The 24811-nt window shown below is 44.7% G+C and overlaps 1 protein-coding gene across 2 annotated transcripts in view; it reads right to left on the bottom strand.

The window, feature by feature from the left end:
* AASS (aminoadipate-semialdehyde synthase) overlaps positions 1 to 20962 on the bottom strand; it is a 59920-nt gene extending 38958 nt beyond the window's left edge. The window contains exons 1-9 of one of the 2 annotated variants that reach the window (XM_070755443.1): positions 20789 to 20962; positions 15619 to 15842; positions 12812 to 12988; positions 9199 to 9283; positions 7113 to 7180; positions 6866 to 7012; positions 2257 to 2335; positions 2047 to 2174; positions 351 to 499 (exon numbers count right to left, since the gene is read on the bottom strand). In XM_070755443.1, coding sequence (XP_070611544.1) covers positions 351 to 499; positions 2047 to 2174; positions 2257 to 2335; positions 6866 to 7012; positions 7113 to 7180; positions 9199 to 9283; positions 12812 to 12988; positions 15619 to 15831 — 1046 coding nt within the window. In that variant the 5' untranslated portion in view covers positions 15832 to 15842; positions 20789 to 20962. Of the gene's footprint in view, positions 1 to 350; positions 500 to 2046; positions 2175 to 2256; positions 2336 to 6865; positions 7013 to 7112; positions 7181 to 9198; positions 9284 to 12811; positions 12989 to 15618; positions 15861 to 20788 lie in introns of those variants that run through there. The other variant, XM_070755444.1, reaches the window with a different exon arrangement.
* Between the last annotated feature and the right edge of the window lie 3849 nt (positions 20963 to 24811).

The following is a 24811-nucleotide window of genomic DNA, read 5'->3' as shown; positions in this document are numbered from 1 at the left end:
TATTAGATTTATTCCATTGTTTATACTGTTTTTTATTGTTGTTGTGAGCCGCCCCGAGTCTTCGGAGAGGGGCGGCATACAAATCTAATAAAATAAATTAATAAACCTACAGCACTACTCATGTTCTAGAACATCTGAGCATCTTCTGGAATAATATTAAAGTGGCATAGGGCATGACAGAAGGAAAGGGGGGATTAAAGGGCATTGCTTTTCCAATGCTTTCTGAGATGTTTTCATTTTTTCTGTGCCAGTCAAACTCCGCAAGCTCTAAGTCTGGTTCCAACTCCATCCATTATGCTGTGATACTGAGCTGGTTGTTTCCAAATCACGTCCCAGTTGAAAGATCTTACTTGTGTGGCAATTCAGGACAGCCCTCTGTAGCAGCAGGAGAAGGCTGGAGAGGAGTCAAAAGATTTTGTGCATCCTGTCTGCTTAGCAAGCGTGGAGTGTTCGGCTCCCAGTAGATTCCATTTATCACGCAGGTGGCATAGGGTGCAATCTGTAAACGAAACGGTATTTTACTTATTGCCTGCGATGTCAAATTCATTACTTTGAATGGCTGTTTCCATCAACTGAATTAGATTAGATTAGATTTATTGGATTTATATGCCGCCCCTCTCCGCAAACTTGGGGCAGCTCACAACAAGGTAAAAACAATACATAATAACAAATCCAATACCCACCAATCCAATTACAATTTAAGCTAAAAAATTCATAAAAAACAACCCCAGAATATATATTAAAAAAAAAACAAGCACACAATCAATCTAACACCAAAACAACATGGGCAAGGGAGAGATCTTTCAGTTCCCCCATGCCTGACGGCAGAGGTGAGTTTTAAGAAGTTTGCGAAAGGCAAGGAGGGTGGGGGCAATCCTAATCTCAGGGGGAAGCTGGTTCCAGAGGGTCGGAGCCGCCACAGAGAAGGCTCTTCCCCTGGGTCCCGCCAGATGGCATTGTTTAGTCGACGGGACCCGGAGAAGGCCAACTCTGTGGGACCGAACCGGTCGCTGGGATTCGTGCGGCAGAAGGCGGTCCTGGAGATATTCTGGTCCGGTGCCATGAAGGGCTTTATAGGTCATAACCAACACTTTGAATTGTGACCGGAAACTGATCGGCAACCAATGCAGACTGCGGAGTGTTGGAGTGATATGGGCATATTTAGAGAAGCCCATAATTGCTCTCGCAGCTGCATTCTGCACGATCTGAAGTTTCCGAACACTTTTCAAAGGTAGCCCCATGTAGAGAGTGTTACAGTAGTTGAGCCTCGGGGTGATGAGGGCATGAGTGACTGTGAGCAATGACTCCCGGTCCAAATAGGGCCACAACTGGCGCACCAGGCAAACGCCCCCCTCGCCACAGCTGAAAGATGTTTCTCTAATGTGAGCTGTGGGTTGAGGAGGACGCCCAAGTTGCGGACCCTCTCTGAGGGGGTCAATAATTCCCCCCCAGGGTAATGGATGGACAGATAGAATTGTCCTTGGGAGGCAAGACCCACAGCCACTCCGTCTTGTCTGGATTGAGTTTGAGTTTGTTGACACCCATCCAGGTCCCTCACACTTATTTTGACATCAAAAAAATTGGGTGCAGAACAGGCTGCCTGATAATTGGTGGTCAAGATAGACCTCCTTTTACAATGCTGAATGCTTGAGGACAGATTGTACCACTCTGTACTTCTGGAAAAATTATCCTTTCCTACCTCACTGAAGAGGAGCCCTAAGCGTACTTCCTTCGGTGGTAGTTGGCAGAAACTTTTGGTGACAGCACATTGGGTTCCTTCAGAAGCGGACACTTTTAATCATTGGGGGTTACATGCAAATTGTGCGCTTTCCAAAAGCAGATCTAGGTAATCAAGAATTGAAGATACCCACCCCCCAAAAAAGCCAAAAAAAGCCTTGTTTGGATAGGATACTTTGCCAAGAATTTCCAGCGTTAGCATGAATTTCAGAGAAATGTTTCATGACTAAAGGGCAGGTGCTCACAATCTATGGTGGACTTCAAAGAACAAGGAGCTCCTAACCTAGAAAAATTAGAAGTCCTACTTACATCATTGTTAAACCGTGATATATAGCGTTCTGGATGCTCGTTGTATTCTACTGGATCATAAACCCCGTCAGTTTTCCTTACAACATGATGATGTCGACTTAGTACTGTTCCATATACTTTTCTAAGGTCTGTGATGAAGTAGGCAGTAAATCAGACAGAGATATTAAATACTGCAAATTTCTAATGCACGTATGATTAATTCAGTAGTACCTCCAGTTCTAGAGACCTCCTTCAATTCATGGGGTTCCACAAACTCACAAGGCAGAGCATTAAACATTTCCTGGGCACCCTGCAGATAAAAGTATAAGGTTTTAGAAATAATGCAATGTAATGGGAAATAATATTTATACTAAAGACAGTTGCATACTATACTTTATAGCAGGGATCTCCAACTTTTTTTTTTCAATAAATTTTATTAATTTTCTTAAAACAGACAAAACTGACAAACATACATTTAACATAGAAATGGGGTTGTATCTTCCCCGCTTATTCTAGAAGTAAACTTTCAATACAGAAAAAAGAATACATTCAAAAAATGCTTAAAATCGACTTATTACTTTAAATGAAAAGAAGAAATTTGTTTAACTTTTTATAATAAATCTTCATATATAAACTAAATTCTTAAATCTTATCCCTACTAATTCTAACATAACACTTAAATCATATCTCTACTAATACAATTCTATTATTTATTTATTTGTTTATTTTTACTTTTAATATTTCTTCTTGTTTATCCAACTTTTGGGACCTCGGGGAACACCAAATCCATAATTTTAAATCCCACGGATGACTGGGGGGGGGGGGCAATTATCCCCCTTTCGGGCCTATCTGCCTGCTTCTGTGAGGTCTCCAGGTGGGAGACCCAAGAGAAAGTGCCTGGTCCAGGCACACAGCCTGGAAACCTCTTTTGTGTTCCTTCTCTCAAGAAGCTTGGTCAAACTGAATGAAGGAAAATGAAGACGGGCAGACTGACAGGTGGTTTGCTGATGTTGGTGAGAAAGTCAGTCCCATATTCCAGAACTGTAGTAGTCACAGGACTGGCCCTTTGGTCATCCTACAGAAGGTTCTCCACTCTGGGACACCACCCGGCAGGCCAGTGCACCTGAATGGAGGAGCTGCTCCGGGATGACCAAAGGGCTAGTCCTGTGACTACTACAATTCTGGAATATGGGACCAGCTTGTGGTGGGGCTGGAAATCTCCACCATAGGGGGTAGCATGTGCAATGTGCAACTTTGCAAGTGGTGCAACATGCAAAAAGGAGCAGAACAAGGTAATGGTACTGTTAAAGCGTAGGTGAGAGTGGTCCAAGCTGGCTGAAGTACCAATGGCGATGGCTGGAAAGTGCAGGAGCAAAGTGTTACTTGCATTTGCACGACATCAGCATTCCACCTTCACCGCATTATACAGTATTTGCACCAGTTCCTACCGAGGCAGTCCTTGTCTCCTGTCGCTTGGGGCTCGAAGTGGTAAAGCAAGTCTGAGAAGCACTACAGCTGCAAGCTCTTGTCTCTTGAGGAGTCCGGCCAAAGTTTCCCATGCTGCTTCAGCAAGCACTCCTCGAGAGATGAGAGTTTACAGGGGGCTGATCTAGCATCTAGACTGGCTGCAAAAGAAGCATTCATTCACAGCCACATTTGAGATTTCTAGCTGCAATGGACAGCAAAGTTGGATTGACCTAGGCCACTTCTCTCCACTAACAGGCGCCCAAGCTAACCTCCTGAAGGACCCCATCCTGTCACTGGGAGTCAAAGCGCTGTAGCACAAATGTCAAGAAAACTTCAGCCGGGCTTGAGAGAAATGTAAAAATTTATCTGCAGACCACCCGAATTTTCTCACAGGCCACCATTGGTCCTTGCACCTTCAGCTGGTGACCACTGCTTTATAGAACCAGTATGCTGAGTCGATAATGGCACGATGCTCAAATTGGCTAAGGAAAAGTGCCATTCATGTCCTACTTGACTTTAGATCACTACTCCCTCCTTCTCAATCCTTGCTCTCATTTCTTGCTCCCTGTAGACTCTACTACCGAATGTGAGATAGATACTACAGAAAGAGACTCTGGACCACAAGGGGCATTTGTTTCCCCATGCTATTTCAAACTCTGACTCTAAGAAGCAAATTATCTGCCTTCAGCCTAGAAATCCTATGGGAAGATCTGAGAAAGCCTCCAAAATCCTGGAAATTCCACCAATGAGTGTACACGATCCCACTGTGGGATATAATCAGTTTTAATATGACTAAACTTTTGTAGTCCATTTTCATTTACTTTTGAAAAAAAGAAATAGCTAAGGAGAAAAATGTGTGTTGAGTCTCGTGGAAGCTTTATAATGAGACGGGCGGTATATAAATTTAATAAATAAATAATAAACTATTTTGCCCGTACTTTATTTCCACAAAGCATTAAAAAAAAACCTTACTAATATCAACTTTGTAAATTAAATGTCCTGTTGGATTCCTAATTTACCCTTCTGACTGTTGCAGGAGTGTTTATACTTTTTTGAGTCATAAAGCTGAGAATGTTAATTTTTTAAAAGTATTGTTTGTGTGTGAGGGGGGGTAGAGGGAGGGAGAAAGAAAGAGAGGTTTTGCACTTAGTCCTTTGTAAAACTCCATCCAGTTCTCATGAATTGTGATTTCATAGAAAACACAGTGAAAACCAGTACAGTGGTACCTCGAGATACGAGTTTAATTCGTTCCGGACCTGGGCTCTTAAGTCGAGCAGCTCTTATCTCGAACGACTTTTCCCCATAGGAATTAATGTAAATAATTTTAATTGGTTCCAGCCCTCAAAAAACTCACAAAGTTAGTCTAAATTATGCAGAAAGACATGTTTTTAATGAAGAAATGTACATGTACATATAAATGAATAATGAGGTTTCTTTCACTTAACTTGTAAACTTTCTTAAACTTTTAAATTTACATATGTTCAACTTCTCTGCCACCCAATCCTGTAGGACAGAGGTCCCCAACCCTTTTTGCACCAGGGACCGGCTTTAAGCGATCAAGAGAGGAATGGGTGAATGAATGGACGGAGGGTGGGAAGGAAGGAAGGAAAGAGGGAAGGGACAGGAACAGAGGAAGGAAGCAAGGAAACTTATGAAAGGGGAGAGTAAGAGAGGAATGAGTGAAGGGAGGGAGGGAGGGAAGAAGGTGGGAAGGAGAAAGAAAAGAAGAAATAGAGGAAGGGAAGGTAAAAGAGAGAAAGAAAAAGAGCAAGAAAGAAAGAAAGAAAGAAAGGGGGAAGGGACAGGAACAGAGGAAGGAAGCAAGGAAACTTATGAAAGGGGAGAGTAAGAGAGGAATGAGTGAAGGGAGGGAGGGAAGAAGGTGGGAAGGAGAAAGAAAAGAAGAAATAGAGGAAGGGAAGGTAAAAGAGAGAAAGAAAAAGAGCAAGAAAGAAAGAAAGAAAGAAAGAAAGAAAGAAAGAAAGAAAGGGGGAAGGGACAGGAACAGAGGAAGGAAGCAAGGAAACTTATGAAAGGGGAGAGTAAGAGAGGAATGAGTGAAGGGAGGGAGGGAGGGAAGAAGGTGGGAAGGAGAAAGAAAAGAAGAAATAGAGGAAGGGAAGGTAAAAGAGAGAAAGAAAAAGAGCAAGAAAGAAAGCTGCAAGCACCCCCCGAGCCCCCCAGGCCGGCTGCAACCTTTTAAAACACGCGCGCCGCTTCGCAGCTGTCTCCTGAAGCCGAACGCGGAAGTTAGCGTTTGGCTTCAGGAGACAGCTCCTTGGCGCTTGTATCTCGAATTTGGGCTTGTAAGTAGAACAAAAATATCTCTCCCCTCCCACCTCTTATCTCGAGTTGCTCTTAAGTAGAGCAGCTCTTATGTCGGGGTTCCACTGTACCGTATTTCACTATCAAGACAACTTACAACAATAAGAGAGATTCAGTGATATCTGTAAGGGTAGATTAGATTATATTAGATTGGATTTATTGGATTTATATGCCGCCCCTCTCTGCAGACTCGGGGCGGCTCACAACAATGGCATAAAACAGTACATAGTGACAAATCCAATACCCACCAATCCAATTACAATTTTAAGTTAAGAAATTCATAAAACAATCCCAATATATATAAAAAACAAGCACACATTAATCAAACACCAAAACAACATGGGCAAGGGGGAGATGTTTCAGTTCCCCCATGCCTGACGGCAGAGGTGGGTTTTAAGGAGTTTACGAAAGGCAAGGAGGGTGGGGGCAATCCTAATCTCAGGGGGGAGCTGGTTCCAGAGGGTCGGAGCCACCACAGAGAAGGCTCTTCCCCTTGGTCCTGCCAGACGACATTGTTTAGTCGATGGGACCCGAAGAAGGCCGACTCTGTGGGACCTAACCAGTCGCTGGGATTCGTGCGGCAGAAGGCGGTCCCGAAGATATTCTGGTCATGAAGGGCTTTATAGGTCATAACCAACACTTTGAATTGTGACCGGAAACTGATCGGCAACCAATGCAGACTGTGGAGAGTTGGAGCAATATGGGCATACTTAGAGAAGCCCATAATTGCTCTCGCAGCTGCATTCTGCACGATCTGAAGTTTCCGAACACTTTTCAAAGGTAGCCCCATTGGGTAGTTCTGGTCCAAAAGAAAAAAATAGGAGCAAATTATCAGGAAAAAAGACCATGAATTTCCCACTTTAATATAAGGGCAATGCCTTCTTCTACCTGCCACCTGGATCAATCACATTACTGTGCTCAGTATTTATAAGGTAAGTAGACATTACTATGTATACTTCTAAAAACTATTTATTACCCTGATGTAGATAATAGCTTCTGATTTCAGTGAGAAAATGTATTAATGTGGCATGTTTGAAATGTGTCCTACCTTAGAGACATTGCCAGTTCCTGTAAACACAAATGTGAGGGGCCCAATAGATTTCGGCATCAATCCTAAGGAAATTTCATAGCCAGCATCCCGAACTGCTTGAACAGCCTGGTTGCTATTTCTATAATTATGGGCCATACCAATATGCTAAAACCAAAGACAGAACACTGTTGTCAGTAACACTTTCAGAAAGGTTAAAAATGCCTGTAATCCAATGTTTGGCTGGCAGTTTGGTACACAGTCTTACCATAAATGGAGTATGATGTCCCAAAGCAAGAAAACGTAATCCCATTCCATGTAAAATATTGATCATGCCTGGAATTGCAATTTATATAGTTATTAATCAAATGAGGGAATCATGTTGCCAAAAAATCAATTGAGACAGAGAATGGCATTATAGCTTGTATATCAAAAATATATCACCATCCTTTCTAAAATGGGGTTAGTTCTGAAGTTCAGAAGCACAAATACCTTCAGACCTTTATCAAATAAATTACTAGGAATGAAGGAACTCTAGTCTGCATTGTTTGAGTTTCCCCTGTTGGAGAAAGTTGCTATCTGTTGTTATCTAAAACTGAGCCAGACTAGATCCTACATATCAATGCAATCTCCTATTCAAATAAATACTGGATTAGATCCTCTATTACGTATCCTACTGATTAGATAATGTGGATCATCCACCCCTGAGTGAGGCATTGCATTCTAGTTTTTGTTTTAATGGGAAGAGGCAGGATGACTAGCTACCAGGCATACTGCAACCTCCCAAATGAAACTGAGATACAGTGATCCCTCGATTAGCACGGTCTCGATTAGCGCGAAACGCTGCAATGCGGTTTTTCAAAAAATATTAATTAAAAAATAATTAATAATAAAATAATCAAAATAATAATCAGTCTTCTATGTTTCTATGTTTCTATAAGTCCGCGCTAGTTCTCTCTCTCTTTCTCTCCCTGTTGCCGGCGTGGTATATGAGAGAGAAAAAGAGAGGCAGAGGTCGGGCGCATTACCGGGAGGTGGAGGCGGCGTGGGGATGCTGGGTGCCGGGGACACCGAGGAGGGGGTGGACGTGGCCTCTCAGCTGCAGAGCTGAACAAGGGCGGAGGCAACGGCGGAGTCCGGCGCTGGGGCCATGCGGGGCCGCTCATCCAGGGGGGGCGTGGACTGGCAAGTCGCCCTCCTTTCTCTTTCTTTCTCTCTCTTATACCACACCGGTAACAGGGAGAGAAAGAGAGAGAGCGGAGGGCACCTTGCCGGTCCACGCCCCCCTAGATGAGCGGCTCCGCATGGCCCCAGCGCCGCCCAGGCAAAGGGGAAACCCCAAGATCGCTTGCCGCTTGCCGTATTGCAGCGAAGGAGGCGAAGCAAGGCTCCAAGCTGCAATACGGCAAGCGGCAAGCGGCAAGCGATCTTGGGGTTTCCCCTTTGCCTGGGCGGCGGGAAGACCAAGGGAAGGTTCCTTCAGCCGCCCAACACCTGATCCGCTCCGCAGCGCGGCAGCAGCGAGGAGCCGAAGATGGGGTTTCCCCTTTGCCTTTACCCCATCTTCGGCTCCTCGCTGCTTCCGCGCTGCGGAGCAGATCAGCTGTTGGGCGGCTGAAGGAACCTTCCCTTGGTCTTCCCCGCCGCCCACACGCAAACTCCACCATCTGCGCATGTGCGGCCATGAAAAAAAATGGCGCGCATGCGTAGATGGTGTTTTTTACTTCCGCACCACTATAACGCGGAAATCGATTAGCGCGGGAGGTCTTGGAACGTAACCCCCGCGCTAATCGAGAGATCACTGTATACAAATAGTGATAAGGTAGAATCTTAAGGTCTAAGAGTGCAATATGTTGCAGAAACTTAAGACATTCTAAATCAAAGGTATCAAACTCAATTTCATTGAGGGACACATCAGGGTTGTATTTGACCTTTGGGAACTTGGGTGGGCGTGGTCAGGGTACACATGGCCAGCTCAATGTCACTCATGTCAGGGTGCCCGAGTGTTCTATCAGCGAAAACAGGCTCCCAAGCTCCGTTTCGGCTGCAATGGCCTCCTGCAACCCCTCTGCCAGTGAAAACAGATCCCAGGAGGTCCATCCTCTGAAGCTCCATTTTCACTGTCAGAGGTCCCACAGGCTGGTCTTTCACTGTTTCAGAGTGGTCCCACAGGCCAGATCTAAGCACCCCAAGGGCCACATCCAGCTCCTGGGCCTTAGGTTTGACGCCCTTGTTCTAAATGAACTAAAACTGAACAAAACAGAAGCATCGCTTTATCTACAGTGTCACTTCATAGTTACCCCAAATATTCTCCTTGGAAATAAATGCACAATATTAATATTCAATCCAGATACCTGCAACTCCAGCCCACTTTCCAAATGCTACACCTCGCACTCCTGTGTGATTCACCATTTTCTCATAATCTATCAATCGAATATTCTAAAAACATAAAGCAGAGAGCTTGTGTCAAGTCATAGAAGCCAAGCTGCTCACATTAGTCTCCATGATCCAGCTACAGATACATTTAGCAGAGGTGAATATGGTTTCAGTTTTTATATCTGGTTTGGGTGCTTCACAAATCCTATGCATATATTGCTGGAACAAATGGGATTGAAGCAAATATCAAAGATAAAGCCAGCTTCAATATCTTTCATTTCAGAAATAGCAGAATAAGAGAAATGTACAGTACCTTTGTTTTACTCACAAGTTCAAAATATTATGTAGGCTTTTAAAAAATCATTAATATGAATTGAAATTCCTCTCTGTCCCCAGAGGGTATTATAATAACTGAGGCCTTATTCAAACATAGTAGTTTAATCAAACAACATGCCAGCAGTGGCAGGTACAGGCTTACAGATAACATGAATACACAGGCTTTTATACAGCTAGCTGCCTGAGGCAGCCACCAATCCAAACAGAGGAAAGTTCCCGCTTACAATGTAACTGGGGCATACGCGCCCAATCAGCACCCTGGATAGGGACGAGCGATCGCGGCTCTGACAGCCGGCTGTTACTATGTGGACACTGCAGGTATTTCTTAGCATTAGTGACTATTTTGTTTCAAGGCAATCTTGATTTTTCAATTTGCGTTTGACTTATCCTTCCCTTACTCCACTTAGATTTCTCTAAATAACCTAAAATACAATTTCTCTCTCTAATCCTTTGCTTAACTCAGGGATCGGCAACCCGTGGCTCTAGAGCCGCATGCAGCTCTTTGGGCCCACTTGCTGTGGCTCCATGTCCCATCACTGGTTAATCTCACCCACCCCGCCCGCACCTCGCCTGAGAAGGTAAGGGCAATGGTGGGAATGGAGAAGCAGCCGGGGCTGATTCTCCAGAGCTGGTTGAGGAACAATCGCCACCTCCAGTGGAAGCTTCCCTTCAGGCAACCTTCCTCCCCCTCTGGTGACTCCCTTGCTGGCTGTGACAGGGCTAGGAGGGTGTGCAAGCAGGGGGAGATCTTCTTCAAGCAAGCGCCAAAGTGCAGCAAAGGTGCGCGCAGCAGATGGGCGGCTGCTTGCATAAAGAGGGTCTTTGGACATGGCTTCTCTCCAGCCCCAAGGATCTGGCCATTGTCTTGTCATGTCCACACACACACACCCCTGCAGCTCTTTGGCTGAGCAGGGAGGGCATAAGCTCCAGTCCAAATCAGCAGGAAGCAAAGGCTGCGTTATGCGCAAATGTGGTGCAAAGGCAGGAACAGGGCTGCTTTGCTCCTGCATTAAAGCTCCAGCGACCCTTCTCCCCCTCCCCTTCTTCTCTCATGCGGGGAGTGGGGCAGGGCAAGGCAAGGACCACAGCCCTAGTGCAGGAGTGAAGCAGCCCTGCACCTGCCTTCATGCCACATTTGCGCATAAAGCAGCCTTCACTTCCTGCTGCTTCAGGCTGTAGCTTACACCCTCACCACTTGGCTGAAGAGCTGCAGATGGGTAAGAGGAAACGGCAAGACAATGACCAGATCTTTAGGGCAGGACAGAAGCTGCGTCCTTTTGTGTCCAATTAAGACCCTCCTTAAACGAGTGACCGGCCACCTTGTGCATGCCTTTGCTACAATTTGGTACTGACTTGAGGAGGGTCTCCCCATGTGTGCCACAAACAGCCAGGGACTTGCAAGAGGGGAGGAGGGTCAGCTGAAGAGAAGTCTCCACCGGGGTGGCGATCATTCCTCAGCAGAGAGAGGAGGCAAAAGAGAGAGATGAGGGAGAGAGAGAGAAAGAGAGAGGGAAAAGAGATATATATATACCTGTTTTCCCTAGAAAATAAAATATAGAGATCCACAAAACCTGGGTAAGCGTAGCTGGGAAGGGGTGTCATGTGACTCGGTGGGAGGGAGTGACATTAAGTTGGCCACGTCCAACTAGGTTTTGTGGCTCCTGGTGCTTTTTTTCCCCCTCTGGGAAACTGGTCCAAATGGCTCTTTGAGTGTTTAAGGTTGCCGACCCCTGGCCTAATTTAATAATTTACTGTGTGAGTGGAGAAAAGTTAGTGAAAGATATGTATGAGAACAGAAGGGAAAATCAAGTAAAAATAAACATCTTTTAATTATAGTAAAAAAAATTAAATCAAGCATTTGATGCATGTCTACTGAAATGTAAGCTTCGCTGATGGGAAGGTTGCCTGCTTAGATTAATACAGTGGTACCTCAAGATACGAACCCCTCGTCTTACGAACAACTCGTGATACGAACCCGGGGTTCAGAAAAATTTTGCCTCTTCTTACGAACTTTTTTCGAGTTACGAACCGGCGTTCGGAGACTGCTGGGAAGCCGCGCGGCTGTTTTAAAAGGTAACAGCCGGGCGGCGGGGCTTCCCATAAGCCTCCCGAACGCCGGTTCGTAACTCAAACAAAGTTCGTAAGAAGAGGCAAAATTTTGCTGAACCCCGGGTTGGGTTCGGGAGGTTGCTGGGAAGCCCCCCAGGCCGGCTGCGACCTTTTAAAACACCCGCGCCGCTTCGCAGCTGTCTCCCGAAGCCGAACGCGGAAGTTCGGCTTTAGCGTTCGGCTTCAGGAGACAGCTGGGAAGCGGCGCGGGTGTTTTAAAAGGTCGCGTCCGGCCTGGGGGGCTTGCCAGCACCCTCCCGAACCCCGAACTTTTGCCGAACTTCCCGGGTTCGGGGGGGTGCTGGGAAGCCCCCCAGGCCGGCTGCGACCTTTTAAAACACCCGCGCCGCTTCGCAGCTGTCTCCCGAAGCCGAACGCGGAAGTTCGGCTTTAGCGTTCGGCTTCAGGAGACAGCTGGGAAGCGGCGCGGGTGTTTTAAAAGGTCGCAGCCAGCCTGGGGGGCTTGCCAGCACCCCCCTGAACCCCGAACTTTTGCCAAACTTCCAGGTTCGGGGTTTGGGGGTTCGGGGGGGGTGCTGGGAAGCCCCCCAGGCTGGCTGCGACCTTTTAAAACACCTGCACCGCTTCGCAGCTGTCTCCCGAAGCCGAACGCGGAAGTTCGGCTTTAGCGTTCGGCTTCAGGAGACAGCTGCGAAGTGGCGCGGGTGTTTTAAAAGGTCGCAGCCTGCCTGGGGGGCTTGCCAGCACCCCCCCGAACCCGGGTTCGGGGGGTGCTGGGAAGCCCCCCAGGCCGGCTGTCACCTTTTAAAACAGCCGCGCGGCTTCCCAGCAGTCGCCGAAAGCCATTTTTTTGTGGGGGTTTTTTTGGTTGCACGGATTAATTGACTTTACATTGTTTCCTATGGGAAACAATGTTTCGTCTTACGAACCTTTCGTCTTACGAACCTCCTCCCTGCACCAATTAAGTTCGTATCATGAGGTATTACTGTATAGCCTAAAAATGCGTAAAAATAGATTAGGAGTGTGTGTATTTTTCTCCTCCCTTTTGCCTTTAAAACGCACATTATAGATCATTGTCATAGCATGGAAAGTTAATTACATGCTTGACAAGTATTGTCACACTGCTTCTATTGCATTTCATAATGGTTTCATCACAACAATAGTTCTCGGTAAGTTCAGTATTACCTTATTTAGGATCTCATCCAGCAAGGACATATTTGCCTCTTGAGCTTTGATAGTATGAGAGAAGAATGCATAGTTCTTGTTAGGAATTAGCTTATCTTCTGGAGGCCTCTTCACACCCACAATGAGGCAAGCCTGGGAAATATCTTCCTGTATAATGCCTCCCGCTTTAATATAGTCCTGCCAATGGATCATTAAAAGGTTACCGACAGAGCCGAGACGAACAAAAAGCAGAAAACAGACAGGTTTTCTAGATGCTATTCTGAATGAGTATTATTTATATCTACACTGGTCAAGAGAAATGTGCGGCACTTCAGATTTGATTTTGAAAAGCTTTTTTATAACACAGGCAAGGCCAAGTTATAGGCAGTCCTCGACTTACAGCCACAGGTTAATAAGGTTAATGAGGTTAATAAAGGCAGTTGTTAAGTCTGTTGTGCCTGTCCTATCTGTTTCTAGGTCAAATAGCTATAGCAGAAGCCTCCCCATGGAGTGGGTCTAACTTGATTTTCAGTTAGATCAGTGATGGCGAACCTATAGCATGGGTACCACAGGTGGCACCGCTCCAGATGGTAAGCAGCCCAAACAAAGAGGCGGTGTGTGGGTTGGAGAAAGTGGGGCTAGGGCCAGGCCCACCAAAGGAGGGGAAATGGCAGTGACTGGCGAAGGGACAGCGGGGGTAGATAGGTGGAAATTCCAAAATTCCATATCTACTGGCACACAAGCCACTGCTCACATAGAGGCTATGGGAGAGCATTTTCAGTTTATAGAGGGCCTCTGGGGGAATGGGGGGTGGCATTTTTGCCCTCTTCAGGCTCCAGGGAAGCCTCTAAAGCCTGGGGAGGGTGAAAATGGGCTTATCAGGCCCACCACAAGTTGAGAAATGGGCTACTCAGCCTACCAGAAGTTGGAAAACAGACCATTTCTGGCCTCCAGAGGGCCTCCAGGGTGAGAGGGAGGCTGTTTTCACCCTCCCCAGGCATTGAATTATGGGCGGGCACTCGAGCATGTGTGATAGCATGCATACATGCACTTTCGGCACCCATGAGAAAAAGGGTTTCCATCACTGAGTTAGATCATATTCAGCAGCACAGAGCAGAGCTGCAATATAATTACTTTCCCATTTAAGAAGGCCAGAGGTTTCTGAACGGAAGATTCTTCAGTGTGAAATTCTTTCTTCTTCACTTCTGCTGCTCTTGCCTAGCTGCCTTTATTAACACCGGAGGTGGTATTCACCTGGTTTGCACCGGTTCATGTGAACCATTGCCGGAAATTTGGCCAAGGTCGCCAAGTCAGGCTATGCCTCTGAACCGGTTCCCTAGTTACCACTTGCTTACCCTGTTGCCGTGTTCTTTGTGCACGCACATCCCATTGCCTTGCAAGTCCAATGGAATGTGCATGCACTAAGAACATGGGGGCGATGGCGCGGCAGCAGCTTTTTCCATGACTTCTGGGCCTTTCCAGCAGTGGTGGCTGGCTAGAAACCCTTGAAAACTCTGGTCAGCTTGCTTTCCAGATTCTGGACCAGCCACTCCAGATGGTAAGCAGCCCGAACAAAGAGGCGGTTTGGGGGGGGAGAAAGTGGGGCTAGGGCCAGGCCCACCGAAGGAGGGGAAATGGCGGTGACTGGCAAAGGGACAGCGGGGGTAGATAGATGGAAATTCCCCCAAAAATCCTACCTTTTCCTGTGGGTGTGGCTAGGTGGGAGGGTCATGTGACTGAGTGTTGTGGGCGTGAATGATATCAAGTTGGCCATGCTCATTCAGTCCCATGCCCCTCCCACCTAGCCATGTCCATCAAACCAGTAGCAAAAATTTTTGAAACTGACCACTGGTTACATTCCTTCTTCTGAGTGTCACTTTTGATCTAGAGCAGTGATGGCAAACCTTTTTTGGTTTGCGTGCCAAAAGAGGCGTGTGCAGGTGTGCTAGCATGTGTGCACATGCCCAAACCCCTTCCCTCCCACCACGCAGGTGCACCCTCCTCCCGTGCTGCCCTCCACACATGCGCACAGGCCTTTCTGAAGCCTGGTAGGTGAAAAATATGCCCAAACAGGTGAACGGGAAGTTTGGGAAAGCACACTTCTGGTTTGCCGTTGTGCATAACTGGCTGGAGAATTCTTGGAGTTGAAGTCCATAAGTCTTAAAGTTGCCAAGTTTGCCTTCTTGAAGCTCCAGAGCACAAAGAACAGCATAATGGGCAAAGCGGAAGTTGAGAAAATGCATTTCCACTTTGCCCATTGTGCTGTTTTTTGCACTATGGGGCTTCAGGAAGCTTCCCAGAACCCTCCCAATTGGAAAAAGAAGCACAACAGCAAACCGGAAGTGCGTTATTCCAGATTTCTGGTTTCTCCATTGAGGGATTTTTTTTTTGTCTCCAGGACTTCAGGGAAGCTTTCCTGAAATGTCCAGAGGACAAAACCAGCCTTTCCCAAGGCCGAAAATCAGCTGGCGCGCACTGGAGCCAAAACATGGCCAAGTCTCACGTGCCCTCCGATATGGCTCCGTGTGCTACCTGTGGCACGCATGCCATAGGTTCGCCATGATGGATCTAGACTTTACTGGCATCCCAGGTATCTTTTTCTAAGTCTCTGCCTCTTCCCTTTTTCTTTTCTAAAAGCCTCTGGATGCTTTTCTCCTTATTAAGGGCATTTCAGCCTACCCATGCCAGGATTTCATTTAAGCTTTCCATAAAACATTTCTATATAATATAGACCATTTATAAATTTGCCCATGTGTTTCATATATTCTTTCTGTTCTAAAGAGCAAAACAAAACAGTACGCATAAACACCACCATGACCCAAACTTACCTTTTCATGGATGGCCCTGCGATTGGACGGTTGCACCAGAACTTTGTACCCCAAGTTGGTCAACATCTTGACATGGCGTGGTGCTAGAGGGGCTCTTCTTTCCCAAGCATTAACATCCTCCCTTCGGATTGCCAGGACAGATTTATGATAATGCCGCCATCTTGAAAGGTGTCTCTCAAACCGATCCCCCGTGTGCTTGAATGCTTGCAACATGATTAAAAAACCTTGCCCCAGCAAAGATGCAGCAAAAACAAATACAGCATAAATATGTTTCGAAGCAACTTTTTAATGGAACAAGAGAAAAGGAAATGTTGACTCCTTAGAAATCTGCTGTAAAATTTAGGCAGCTAATAAGCTAAAATTGCATATTGACATTAAGATTACCATTACTGCTCTTAGTGTTACTATACTAATAGTCAAGCACTTTGAGCCCTTTTTTTAATTGTTCAAATGGTTTTTTTTTACTAAACACAGGTAACATATAAAAGAGAGAGAGAGAGAGAGAGGGAGGGAAAGAAACACCATAAATATACATCCATAATTCCAAAACCCTCAAAAGTGCTCCAAGAACTCAAACAACAGATCCAAACCAATCAAGCCTAACCTTCCCTTAGAATTAACATTGTTCGTGGTTCTGAGCAAAAGTTCCTATCAACTGCATTGATCAAAATTATAATAATCCACAATTCCAATTCCATTTATTTTTAAAATTCATTTATTAAATTTATATGCCACCCACTCCACCACACTTGTAATAGTGACTATGAACAGCTTATAGCATAATAAAAAGATTAATTAAAAATTAAGAAAAATTAAATAGACTAAAAAGCTGCAAGATAGGCAAGACATGGGTGGGGATCTTTTCTCTAACCCAAGGGTTCCCAAACTTAGCAATTTCACCTTCTTCCTTCAGCAGTGACTGTCCTCCTCCTCCTCTTCTTCTTCCTCCTCCTCCCACCCAAATTCCAAGCTTTTATTTCTTTCTTAATGGGTTTGCACGCATTATTTGCTTTTACACTGATTCCTATGGGAAAAATTATTTCTACTTACAAACTTTTTTACTTAAGAACCTGGTCAAAGAACAAATTAAGTTCTTAAGTAGAGGTACCACTGTACTAGGACTATACCTTACAATAATTTTATAGTGTTGCTATGAGATATTCTTACCTAATCACAGGGATACATTTTTGAAACACCTGAAACTGTGAATCAGAAGGTGGCAAAGAAGTTTTTCTGCTACTTCAGGGGAAAAGATAAGAAATAATCTACAGAACAATAGATTTCTGTTCATGATGTAATCTCCAATGGAACAAAAGACAAAGAGACTTTACATCTTGCTGTTGAGGAATCCTCAATCCTTCAAAGTTTTCAACCACAGTACCCACAATTTCACCCACTATGCCTCCAAAGTCAGAGTGCTCTTGCTATTCGGTGATTTACATGGCCATTGGAGTTTCGGAATTTATATATGCACTAGCATGCATTCATTAGTAACAAGAAATTTTAGCCTTAAAAAAAGTTCTACAAATATATTGGCAATAGTTTATAGCCAATTTTCAACACTGTAGCAAATATATTCATAATGTTCTGCCAACGGCAACATTGTTTCACAGTTTAGTTGCCACTTCTCAAATCAATATACTGTACAGTTATATAACACCTTCCTTGACTATTACAGTTACTAAAATGAGTAACATGGGGTAAGAAGGCACAAGTTCTTTTGAATTGTTAACTGACTTAAATAAATGAATCGTTTTCATGCTTGAAAAAAACATACAAGCTGGAATTCTATTAAAGCAGCGAGTTGATCAAATTTACTAATATTAGAAGTTGCTAATTATATTAAAAGCAAAAGGAGATTATAATGAGCTCTAATAGTATCAATCCCAATTATCAAATAGCAAACTAATTAAATGGAAGAGTGTCATTCACTTTTTTTAAAAAAAATCTAAACTTAAAATACACATTAAGAGGACCTAAGCAGATCAGAAGACTTTTTTTGACTCACAAATTGGTAGCTTAAGAAAAATAGCTCTCATAGCCAGATAGGCGGCAAATAAATTTAACAAATAAATAACATTTAAAAATATCAATCCAGTATATGGCTGCTTAAATGAAATAATTCAGAAGGGAACCAGGAATAAAAAAAAGACAACAGAATTTTCTTATCTTCCTTTATGACTTCAAGCTTGGGGCACTGCTAATCTTTGTGATCACCAAAACTGGAAAAAAAGGGATATTCTAGAGTAGTGATTGTCGAAGTATGGTGGAACTGTGTGCCTCTACAAGAAAAGCCTGCAGTTTTAGCTTGCAGCAAAACCATAGAAGAAACATGATAAGGGTTTATAAATCATCATGGTATAAAAAAATTCTTTCTCTCAATGCCAGAATCCAGGATATCCAATAAAATTAAATATGCAAAATTCAGGATGGAATTATTCTGACATGCTCTTCAAAATTCTGCAAAATACTTAAATACACTAATGAATGAATGATCTGTTGATGGTCACCAATTAAGTTGGCCTTTAAAAGGCTCTAGAAAAATTCATACAGGATCATCAATGAGAATTCATCTTAATAAGTTATTTACTTATTTTTCTTATACTGCTACTCATGGAAGTGCACCAATACTAGAAATACTCTGGATTTTTATAACCAACAAAATAAAAATAAAAGTCAATAAATACCACAGTTACAATTTAGGCATCCAACACACCTATTTATTTTCTCTGAAATCACAGGGAGCATTTACTGAACACTAGCTACTAAGAAATGGCAACGGAAAATCAATGTCTCCTCTACATTACTGAATTGTGTTATTGACCTGATGTTTATAGTATGGAAATAGATAATCCTTATCTGATACAGAAACAATCCCAGAAAACCTGCAAAAGTAGCAAAAACATAGCCAAACCTTTAATCTAAACAAGAATAAGAATCTAGAAGCCAATGGTATTATGTTGAATGGGGATATGATGGGGTCATAACCTCAAAACTTTCTGCCCTTCTAAATAATGAATGCTGTTTTCTATGCAATTTCTTTGGCAGCATTTTCAGTAGTCGTTTGCCATTGCCTTCTTTCTGGCAGAGTTGAGGGAGGAGGAGTTGCCTAAAGTCAGCCAGCTAACTTTGTGCCTAAGCAGGACTAGAAATCAATTTCTACCTTAGTTCTTTTATTCCCTGCCTACACCAAACTGCCTCACCGTGTATGTTAAACAGGAATATATTCAAGTTGCCTTTGGAAATCTCTAATCTCTAAAGCAATTCTCTAAAGCAAAATCTTCAACTGCCTTGAAACCATTTGAACATTCATATTCCAACAATTTCATTAGCCAGACAGATCTGGGAGGCCCCAACCTTAGATAGTCTACTGTCGACCTCTTCCCATTTCTAAGAGGTCTGTAAAGGGCGTGCATAAGCGCACCACTGTGCCTACCATCCTATTGTCCTTTTATTGTTAATTTTTATTTATGTTATGTTTTTACAAATTACTACTATCCTATAAATGTTTGAAAAATAAATAAATGAATTATACATACATACATACATACATACATACATACATACATACATACATACATTAGTACCTCTACTTATGAACTTAATTCGTTCCGTGACCAGGTTCTTAAATAGAAAAGTTTGTAAGAAGAAGCAATTTTTCCCATAGGAATCAATGTAAAAGCAAATAATGTGTGCGACTGGGGAAACCACAGAGCGGGTGGAGGCCTTGTTTCCTCCCAGGAGATTCCTAGAGAAGCCCCAGAGTCTTCTCCCTGCCTTTTCTGGAGGCTTGGATTTGTAAGTGGAAAATGGTTCTTGAGAAGAGGCAAAAAAATCTTGAACAACAGGTTCTTATCTAGAAAAGTTCGTAAGCAGAGGCGTTTTTAGGTAGAGGTACCACTGTGTGTATATCGCCCTAGAACAAGGACAGAAACACCAGCCTGAAGATGACGAGTGGGACCTCGTCGAAACGTCGCCAGAAATTTCCAAATCCTACACGGGAAGAAACCCGAATATACCAAGACTGTCATATGTATGTATGTATATATATACAGAGGTGGTCTGCTAAGGTGGAACGATGAGGTGTGCTCACCTCCGTGGCTCTGAGTGCAAGCAGAATCCAGTGCAATTATGCTATTGCACCTGGGCAGTGTCCACGTGCGATTTTGCTACCTGCCCAGGTGCAGTAGCATAATTGCACTTGTCTCCACTAGCACTCAGAGCCATGGGGCGAGCACACCTCACAGTTTCACCTTAGCATTCCACCTTTTTATGTATCTATATATCCTGCTCAAAAAAATAAAGGGAACACTTAAACAACAGAATATAACTCCAAGTAAATCAAACTTCTGTGAAATCAAACTGTCCACTGATAGACAATCAATTTCATTTTGTTGTCAGCACTTTCAACATTGTACAGAACAAAGTATTCAATGAAAATACAGTATTTCATTCATTCAGATCTAGGATATGTTATTTGAGCGTTACCTTTATTTTTTTGAGCAGTGTTTATATCTGGGAGGCCTAAACGTCTTTAGCTGTTGTATTTCGATTTAGGAATCTAGTGGCTAAAGAAACTTTGGAGTCAACTCCTTTCTCTTCGCCTCAGTTTCTAGCTCTGAAAGCCTGAGGGATTTTCATGCTGAGGGGGAAAAAATCCGAAAGTTTTTCTTTTGCTCCTCTCTGATTCATAGCCAGAATATTTCTTCCCATGTGAAGGACTCGACGTTATATTGGAACCATGATTCCCAAAGGCCGATTGGGAATGTGCCCAAACCAATTTGGGAAAAGGCAAGCGTACCCTCTACCCAAAGCCAGGGGTTCAGGAGAAATGAGAAAGAGAGAAGAGCTAAAGGGGCTACGAAGCTCCATTAAACGCCAGGAAGAAGAAAAGAAGTTCCCAGGAGATGCAGATTGGCTGCAGAGGTCAAGGGAAGAGGATCCGCTCCCACCTCCCTTTGCGAACCTGGCGCGCTGCTCCCACTGCCCATGCGCTTCCCCGCGAGGCCTACTGCAAAGGGGCTCAAGTAAGGAGAGGGAAAGCAGGCGCTGCAAAAACAGCCGCAGCAACATGTGCGCGCCGGGAGCCCGGGAGACCCCTAGGCCCGACTCGCCCAACCCAGCCATCCCCCGGGTGGACCAGGCGTCCAGTTTGCAGGAAGCCGCTTACCTCGAGGGTTGGGGACTAACGCCAGAGCTGCCACAGTTCCCCCAAGAGGGCTCGACGCGCACCAGGGCGAGCAGGCGCCAGACCTTGCCAAGCGCCGCTATTTACAGAGCGGAGGGAGTCGGCGGGGCGAGTGGCCTCCCTCCCTCCCCGGCAGCCAATCCCCTGCCACTGCATGGGTACGAGCCTTCCTCTTCCGTCAGGCGCCGCCGCCCGGCAGAGCCCTCGCCTCCCCCTTTCGCCCGGCGCGCCTCGTTGGGCGGGCGCCCTGGGCATCCTGCGCGGAGTAACGCTGCTTCGTCCAGAAGAGTTGCAAGTTCAGAAGGGCGCGTTAAACTTTTCTGGGTTGTTGCGCGTGAAGGGCTGATAAGAGAAAGGAAGGCAGGAGGGAGAGAAAGAAAGGAAGAAAGGAAGGAAGGAGAAAGAAAGAGAGAAAAGGAAGGAGAAAGAAAGAAGGAAGGAAAAAGAAGGAAGTAAAGAAAAAAGGATGGAAGGAAGAAGGAAGGAAAGAAAAAGGAAGGAAGGAGAAAGGGAGAGGAAGGAAAGAAAGAAGAAGGAAGAAGAAAGGAAAGAAAAAAGAAAAGAAACGAAGGCGAAAGAAAAAAGGGAGAGAGAAAGAAAGAAAGGAGAAAGAAAGAGAAAATAGGAAGGAAGGAGGGAAAGTAAGAAAAAAGGGCACATGCTCACATCTGCATTTTAGTTTCAAAAATTGTTTGCTGATTTCTCCATCCCTGCAAACTATGGAGTGCAACCAGCTAACTCATCACCGGACCAGATAGGCTTTAGTTTGCCTGACTGCCCTCTATTTCCCATTAGAGGCCTTTTCCTCACCAATGGGCAAAGGCCTTTCCACCCAGCCTTCAAGATGGCAGAAAATTAGCCTGGCATGAAATCTGTTTCCAGTGCCAAGATTTAGCATGTCTCTAGTGTCACTGGCCGCAGTTGCTTCAAGGACAAGTAGAGAGAAGGGTGCCAAAAGGTGTTTAGATCCATAAACAAATATATGTTCCTAAATTGAAGAGTCAAAAGTTTATTCCATTTAATTACTGGGATGAAATGGGACAATCAGTACAGACAGCCATTGGTCTGAAATGGTATATTTATTTATTTATTTATTTTGCCCAATACACAATAATACACAATGAAGGTAATAGAGGACACCTTCGAGGAAATAGAATTAGAGAAAGAATAGAAGAGAGAGTATAGGACAAAATAATCAATGAGAGAATAGAAGAAAGATATAGGGATAGAAGAGAAGATATATGGGATATAGGAGAGACAATAGGACGGGTCGGAAGGCTCTCTAGTGCACTTATACATGTATAGGGCAGTGACAGCGAACCTCTTTTTAATCCGATGCTGAAAGAGGATTATGCATGCGATATTGCATAATTCAATGCCCGGAGAGGGCAAAAACAGCTTCCCCTGCCCACCCAGAGGCCCTCTGGAGGCCAGAAATGGCCTGTTTCCCAACTTCTGGTGGGCCCAGTAGGTTCCTGTTTTTCCCTTCCCAGGCTCCAAAGGCTTCCCTGCTGCTGCGGGAAGGTAAAAATGCCCTCCCCATCCCCCTGGGGGCTCTCTGGAAACCAAAAACACCCTCCCAGAGCCTCTGTGCGATCCAAAAATCAGCTGGCCGGCACATACATACATGAGCTCAGCTAGGGCAATGGCTCGCGTGCCAGCAGACATTGCTCTGCGTGTCACCTGTGGCACCCGTGCCATAGGTTTGCCATCACTGGTATCTCCTGCTAGAAGTCCTCCCAAGGTCCCTTCCAGTTCTGTTTGATTGATTATGCATAAAATATTCCCAGAGTAACTCAACCCACATTCACGCTTCTCCCAGTAATGAAATGGACTTGGTCACATAACTTCCCATAGTTATTGTAAAGATAGTACAGGTGAGGGAGAGAAATTATCCCACAGATACAACACATAGAATATAAACATGATAAGTAAAATTGAATGCATAATAAATAACATCTATCCAGTTTGCCAGGTTAGATAGAGCAGGGATCCCTAATCCACTACTGGGCCGTGAACCATTTGGGCTTCAAAAGCAGTGGGTGAGCCACACTTGGAATACTGTGTACGTTTCTGGTTACTGCACCTCAAGAAGGATATAGTGGAACTGGAAAAGATGCAAAAAAGGGCAACAAGTATGATCAAGAAAATGGAGCGCCTCCCTTATGAAACCAGATTGCAACGCCTTGGTCTCTTCAGCCTTGAAAGACGGCGTTTAAGGGGTGACTTTATCAAAGTGTATAAAAACATGCATGGGGTAGAAAAGGTGGATAGAGAAAAAATCTTTATCACACCATACTAGGACAAGGGGGCACTCCCTAACGTTCATAGGTAAGAAAGTGAGGACAAATAAAGGGAAATATTTCTTCACCGAGAGGTGGTTTATGGAATTCACTTCCAGAAGAGGTCGTGACAGCTGTCAGCCTTGATAGCTTCAAGGCAGGATTAGACAGATTCATGGATGCCAAGTGTATCAGTGGTTATTGAAACGGATGTCCATGTGCTGCCTCTATGTTGGTTGAGGCAGGCAGGATTCCCTTGGGTACCATTTGTTGAGGGTCAAGAGAAAGGGAGGGTTTTGCCTTCTCTTTCTGCTCAAGATCCCCATGTACAATTGGTGGGCCACTGTGTGACACAGAATGCTGGACTCAATGGGCTTTGGCCTGATTCAGCATGGCTCTTCTTATGTTTTTGTGCAAGCAGTGGGCAAACACATGTGCATGCGGGCTCCATTTGTGTGAGCAGTGAACACCTGTGCCTGCCACTGCGCAAACGAACCTGCAAATGTACATTTGCTGGCCACTCGTGCAAAACCATCCTGTCTTTCCCCTCCTCCACTCAACGAGCCAGTCTGCAAAGCTGGAAAGGTTGGGGAACCTGAGAGTGAACACCCTCCTAATTCCTTCCTTTAAAGCAGAGGTCTTCAAACGTGGCAACTTTAAGGCTTGTGGACTTCCAAGTCTCAAAGTTGCCAAGTCTGAGGACCCCGGCTTTAAAGATGACTGCACCTTATGGAAGCCATGAAGCCAGCCCCTACCCTAAGGAAAACACTCCCTACTGAAGTTATGCAGGCCTCTTCCATCCTAGCCTTCCAAAACACCAAAGACCTAGTTCCCCCCCCCCCCCCCCCGAAGTGTGAAGTAAACCTAGAAAGTGAGAAATTGTGAGTTCAGGTCCTGCTGTAGCCATGAAAGCCAGTGATTTTGGGCCAGTGACTCTCTCTCAGCCCAACCTTCCTCACAGGGTTGTTGTGGGGAAAATAAGAAGAAAAAAAATAATAAAGACGGAATACAAATAAATAAAATAAGATGCTGCGACTACATTTCAGAAGCTCGACTTGGCAAGCCCCTTTTGTTCTTATCTGTTTGGATTTGTTGGTTTAATGTGGTTTTAATGGTTTCATTTTTGACTAGAAGACAACCAGAGTTTGTTATACAATGGGCAGCTATTTACAAGTCTTAAACTAAGTAAACTGGGCCAGCTAATAAAATGAAATGAAAGAATATTGAGGCTACGATAAATATCTACCACATCTGAGAAGCTTTTGTTTCAAACCCTGAAGAAGATAATGGGAAGAAACTTTATCCACGCCACCATTTTAGTCTTTTGGAAGGCCATCAAGATTTGGCTCTGGGGAAGAATGATTGGACCTATGAACCGCTGCTGTGGGCTACTAGCTGGAACGCTAAATTGTGCTCGCTGCCACAGCTTGTAAGTGCTTGCGGGGCCAGCGCAAGTTTGCTTCTGCACCTGTGGAGATAGCAAAATTGGGCACGGAGCTGTAGGTGCGCCCATGTTTCGGCATGCGCGGAAGCAAAAAACCCTCACCAAAACACAGGCACACCTGCAGCTTCATGCATAATTTTGCTATCTCCACAGATGCAGAAGCAAAATCACGCTGGCCCTGCAAGCACTTAAGAGCTGCAGCGGCGAGCGCAATTTAGCGTTCCAGCTAGTAGCCCACCGCTGCCTACGAATGCTTGCACTGGCTTTTAGTTTTTGCTT

The sequence above is a fragment of the Erythrolamprus reginae genome, chromosome 6 (assembly GCF_031021105.1).
Source record: "Erythrolamprus reginae isolate rEryReg1 chromosome 6, rEryReg1.hap1, whole genome shotgun sequence".
NCBI classification, from domain to species: domain Eukaryota; kingdom Metazoa; phylum Chordata; class Lepidosauria; order Squamata; family Dipsadidae; genus Erythrolamprus; species Erythrolamprus reginae.
Note: the sequence above shows the minus strand (reverse complement) of the source record. Positions and strands in the feature narration are given on the sequence as shown.